The sequence below is a fragment of the Lactuca sativa genome, chromosome 4, assembly GCF_002870075.4.
Source record: "Lactuca sativa cultivar Salinas chromosome 4, Lsat_Salinas_v11, whole genome shotgun sequence".
In the NCBI taxonomy this organism is placed as follows: domain Eukaryota; kingdom Viridiplantae; phylum Streptophyta; class Magnoliopsida; order Asterales; family Asteraceae; genus Lactuca; species Lactuca sativa.
In genome coordinates this window covers 334,128,238-334,133,602 of record NC_056626.2, presented here as the reverse complement: position 1 = coordinate 334,133,602, position 5,365 = coordinate 334,128,238, and the positions used below count along the sequence as shown (strand labels likewise).

General features: G+C 31.3%; 1 protein-coding gene across 2 annotated transcripts; it reads right to left on the bottom strand.

Moving 5' to 3' along the window:
- Positions 1–1,292: 1,292 nt before the first annotated feature.
- Positions 1,293–4,828, bottom strand: LOC111917897 (putative lipid phosphate phosphatase 3, chloroplastic). Of its 2 annotated transcripts, none has more exons than XM_023913530.3 (9): positions 4,335–4,828; positions 3,659–3,748; positions 3,349–3,565; positions 3,012–3,099; positions 2,653–2,762; positions 2,211–2,301; positions 1,925–2,113; positions 1,775–1,834; positions 1,293–1,655 (listed from the first exon to the last, which is right to left on the bottom strand). In XM_023913530.3, the coding sequence occupies exons 2-9, from the start codon at positions 3,673–3,675 to the stop codon at positions 1,513–1,515; spliced, it is 915 nt and encodes a 304-aa protein (XP_023769298.1). In that variant the 5' UTR covers positions 3,676–3,748; positions 4,335–4,828; the 3' UTR covers positions 1,293–1,512. The 2 variants fall into 2 exon arrangements, with proteins under 2 accessions (XP_023769298.1, XP_023769297.1); XM_023913529.3 differs by having other exon boundaries at positions 3,349–3,570; positions 4,335–4,827.
- Between the last annotated feature and the right edge of the window lie 537 nt (positions 4,829–5,365).

The window sequence follows — 5,365 nt, the reverse complement described above, 5'->3', positions numbered from 1 at the left end:
GGATGTAAAAAAACAAAAAAAAACACCTTGTATTTAAATAAGAATGTGGTTTTTAAACAAAAAATATATATTTATACGCTTTCAAATGGAAAATTGTCAAAATTGAACAAAATTAGAAAAAATGATGTTCGATTTGGAACAAAAAAAATATAGTGTCAAAATTGAAAGAAAATATTAAACTTAGTGTCAAAATCGAAAAAATTAAAAACTTGGTGTTTTTTGTGGAAAAAAAATTCAATTTTGACATGTCAGCATATCATGTCAGCATGTCATGTCATCAAAACTGACACGTCAGCATGTAGCCTGGTTGACCGGTCAAGTGGTCAGAATTGTAACAAATTGAAAAACACAGTGTCAAATTTGAGACAAAAAAAACACGGTGTCAAATTAGAATTTTTATATAAACGGAGTGTTTTTTATGCTATTTACCTAAGTTAGAAGTAGCAACTTGTTTTATTTAGTTGTATATACAACTTTAATCGATTAGTCTTAGATAAAATAATATTTAATAAATTATTTAAGTAACTTAAATTTTGTATTTGTTGTGCATAAGTGAAAAAGTGTGACCTCTTTAAAAAAGTGAAAAGGCGTGTTTGCTTGTTGGATCTCTAATATTCAAAAATTAAAATTGTCATTTTAGACGAAAATACACTCGCAGCTAAAGCCTGTGTAAGTGGAATACGTGCCTGCTATTTTTGGTTTGACACCCAAACTAGGTTGTTGTTCTCGGTGAAGACATAAAACTTGGTTGCTTTTGAAGTATATGGAATGTTCCCTAAAACATTTCTTCATTATGTATAATAAAACTGTTTTTTTGTTCTTTGTCTTGTATTCGTCCTTCGTTTTATGTTTTAGATAGTTTTTTAGGGGCCTTTTTTTTCACACCGGGCCCAAAATATGTTTGAACCACCCTTCCTAAACTGAATACATAGTATTTTTTTTTTATATATTTAGATTAAATAATTGAATTGATTAGAAAGATAAAATAAGTATGGCACTGATACCTTACAGCAAACATATGTTATTTAATAACTCATTAAAGATATATCAATTGATTATAACAAATATTCTATCTTTTTAACATGTTTCTCAATTATCTCTACAAATACATCGTATGACAAAAAAAATAAAAAAAATTGATTTGTCAATGTCTCATGGAAGAATTGCATCCCATAGTATCTTGAATATCCTTTACCATGTAAATGTTAAATAAATCACCTTTCTCTTTACCTTGTATCATAAAAACTCAAAATAAAAATATTGTATTTCTTCCAATCATTTTAGTCCACTCAAACAAACTAAAGTTGACATTCGATTAAATAGCTTGATCATATATGTACATCCTTGTACAATTAACCGTTTAACCACTAATCAATGCTCCTTATTTCTTTGCAAACCAAACAAATCTTGTGGAAATCAATACAAACAATCATAACTATACCAATTTGTAGCAAAAAAAAAAAAAAAACGAAAGAAAAATATAAACTTCTAAACATTGCAAAATATATCAAACTACCTAATGCCAATTTCAACATCATTCAACCTCAAATCAGGATTATTATCCAATTCTTCAATTTCTTCACAAAGCACGTTTGTTTCAACAATCGTAGGTCTAGACTCCTCTAAAGCCCGAAAAAATGCATAAGGTCCCCAACCTTCATTTTCAATCACGTTTCATTTTATTACAAATTTATGAGACAGAATTGGTAACTTTTGAAATAATTTGAAACATATAAAAAGTTATAAAAGAAAAAAAAAAAACATTTAACGATACCTTCGGCATGATACGGTGGTGCGAAAAATTGCAAGTAGCAAAATGTGGCCACAGTCATACCTACAACGAGTAAATGACCATTTTACCCTTATGTTTTTGATATGACGTCAGAATAACAGATGATTGTTTGGTCAAGAGGTGTGAATTTACCTATAAGACCTCCGGCAAATACGTCTTGCCAATGATGCCAATAATCATCCACACGAGAAATCCCAACAAGAGATGCAAAAAGTAAAGGCAAAAAAACCACACATAGTTTTGCAATGTGTCCTTTTCGATCAAACACTCTTACTTTTCCACATAAATATAGCGACAAAAATCCAAGACCCGAGAAAGACCCTGTAATAAAATTATAATTTATTAGGATTTTTATTGACTAGAATTAAAACATACGGATTTTATTTTACATAAATCGAGGGACATTTGGTGCTCTCACATGAAGTATGTCCACTTGGGAAACTCTTGTGGCCTTCTCTTATAACTTTGCTATCGCCATGACATATTACGTTTCCTAATTGATCATAAAACTGAAAATAATCATTGTACTTTAGTAACGGGAATTTAAATTTATTATTATTTTTTTTAAAAGGTAAATTACACGAATGGTCCCTATGGTTTGGGGTAATTTGCACGTTTGGTCCCTAACTTATTTTTTTAACTCGGAAGGTCCCTACAGTTTGTTTTTGTTGCGCGCTGGGTCCCTGTCTTATCTAAAAAATCAAGGGCAAAATAGTCTTTTTGGGTAAGATAGGAACCAAGCGTGCAACAAAAACAAACTGTAGAGACCTTCCGAGTTAAAAAAATAAGTTAGAGACCAAACGTGCAAATTACCCCGAACCATAGGGACCATTCGTGTAATTTACTATAAAAAAACATACATCTTTTCCATCTGGAAAACATCGCCAGAAAAAGTCGGGGCGAGGTCGGCCAACCGCGTCTTTTATAGCATCCGTTATAACACCGGTTATCAATACTGAGAATAAAATCCCTGTGTATACAGTATACATGATTTAATTTAATCTAGTAAGCTATAGTGTTACTTTTTTTTTTAATTAAAGTAGATAGAATGTTTCAATTGAAGAAGAAAGGAAAATAGGGTTTTCCCTTTTTCCTTTTTTGTCCCAACTCTTTACAAATTTTACTTTTCATGTATTCCCAAATATGTCACCATTTTCTCAAATATCATTTAGACATCATTTATAAAAAAATAATAATAATGATAATAGCCTTTGGTCACCTAATGTGGCATGATGAAGATCATAGACATCTCTTCTACGAAAATAGAAAGCCAAAAAGATAGCCAATGGAAACAATATTGCATATACCTAATCAACAATAACGAAATAAGATTATAATTTTGAATAGTTGGTTTACACTGTCTCCTACGAGTATCCGTAAATGTAAATCAGGTACACAGTGGCCCACTAGCTGGCTGACATAAGAGCCTAGAGCCCCACAAGAATCTCAATCCACATTGGAACTGAAACTTCCACACTGCCTAGAATCAAACCTCACAATAATCATTTGAAAATGCACATCCAAACACCGATTTAAACAATAAAAAGATTACTTACGGGAACAGACCAAATCGGAACAGTGTTATCCTGCAACGGGTACTTAAGATCTGCCATCATATCTTTTCCAACATAACGATAAAATGGATGGATACAATTTAAAACAATCATTAGAATTGCAAGTAGTATGAGAATCAACCAATCATGGATGTGAGTTTTTGCAACCATAAATCCATGAGATCTCATGGTATGAGTTCCAAGCTGTCCATTTCTCATTCTACTCTATAAAATAGGCCCAAAAAGAAGAGGATTAAATCATTAGGGCTATAATCAAGAGAATGTATTATATAATAGTTTTGGTAAGTGGTACCTCAGCTTTCTTGTCATTTACTAAAGGAGAATAAAGATGAGAAAACCGATTTGTTTCGGTTGAAATGTCTTGCTTCTTGCTTGATGCATTCTGTAGAACTTTAAGAAATCAGTCTTGAAGTGGGAAATGATATAGTTTGAATGCCATTATTGAATTGGATTTGGTAAAATTGGCTATAAATAGAAAACGATATAGATTGAATTGAATGTTTGAGCATCAATTTGGGAATATGAGTATCAGTATATGACTAATTATGGAATAACAATTATCACATTTCCACTTAACTAGTGAGATATGATTCTTACTAGAGCAACAGAAAGAAGTAACCACGTGATTCAGTAGTTCAGAGGGAAAATTTTATTGTCTTTAAGTTCATAAAGATCAAAATTTTCAAGCATTAAAGCTAAGTGAAGTTATACAAGCTTGAAAATGGAGCTTAGATTTTGAACTATTTCTACTTGATTTCACTACTGTAATCTGCAATTTTCAGCTCGTAAAGTACGCATATGTAAGCTAAGGATTCAGGCTTATAATCAATGTAAGTAATTAATTACAACTAAAATCACAAGATTATGAAGACCCTTAAGTCTAATTGTACTCCAGAAGGAGAAATCAGGTAAGAAATCCATTTCTTCACACGTAGACAAGAAGAGAAAAAAACCCTTAACAAACTCACCTGAGAGGTTTCTGCGGAATTCCTAGAATTGAAAAGGGATCTCAAATTCCACGAAGAAAATTGCCAATTACCCATCAGACACAAATCGAAGAATTATGCAAACAATTCATATATGAATGGCATTGAATCAAAATGAGTGGGATATCGGGAAGAAGAGGGGGATCGAGACTCGAGAGAGAGGTTTTTGGAGCAACAAAAGAAATGATTGATGAACACTTGTTAATGGTAATGAATTAGTAAAACTCTAAAAGGGTATGGTCTGCATCAGTTGACCTAGAAGTCATTATTACTAAATTGCCAGAGATTTGGATATTGATGATGAGGAAGCAGGGGGCCAAACCCATGTCGACGTGATGCCAGCTTCAAGATGTGTCACGTTGAGATGAAAGAAGTGGCGAGTACGTGTTCCTTTTTGAACAAATTCTGTTGCAGTGATGGAAATGGATATTTTGGAGAATGGAGATCGAGCGAAATTGATATTTTGCTTTTAGTTTTAAAACAGGGGTGATCGGACGAATTCTTTGTAAATTATTAAAAAGTTATAATGATTTAAAAGGGTAATATATATTTTGATTTGTATATATATTTGGTTATTGAGTTTTTTTTTTCGTTCATATTCAAACTGTACATATTAAGTCTTTATGATCGGTTACTCCAGGTTAGCTTAGAAATGACTTAATAGGTAATATATTTCTTATTTTGTACACATTTAGTTCTTAATAGTTTTTGTACATATTTAGTCTTTAATATTTTTTTGTTTCAAAATAAGTCATTTTTATTTTTATACTCATTCAGTACTTATAAATGATTTCTTTAGATTTTTCTCACAACATCTTACGTGGGACAATCATTGATAAAGTGTATGGAGCTGTTAATGTTTATGTGTAAGGTCTCATTTTTACAACCAAAAATTTCATTTTTAAATAAGACAAAAGTCCTTAATTATAAATCAGTCATTAAGAAAAAAAATGTTTATTCCATAATACATTAGCGAAAATCAGAGTAATATAAGAAATGCGAAAATAAGCTAA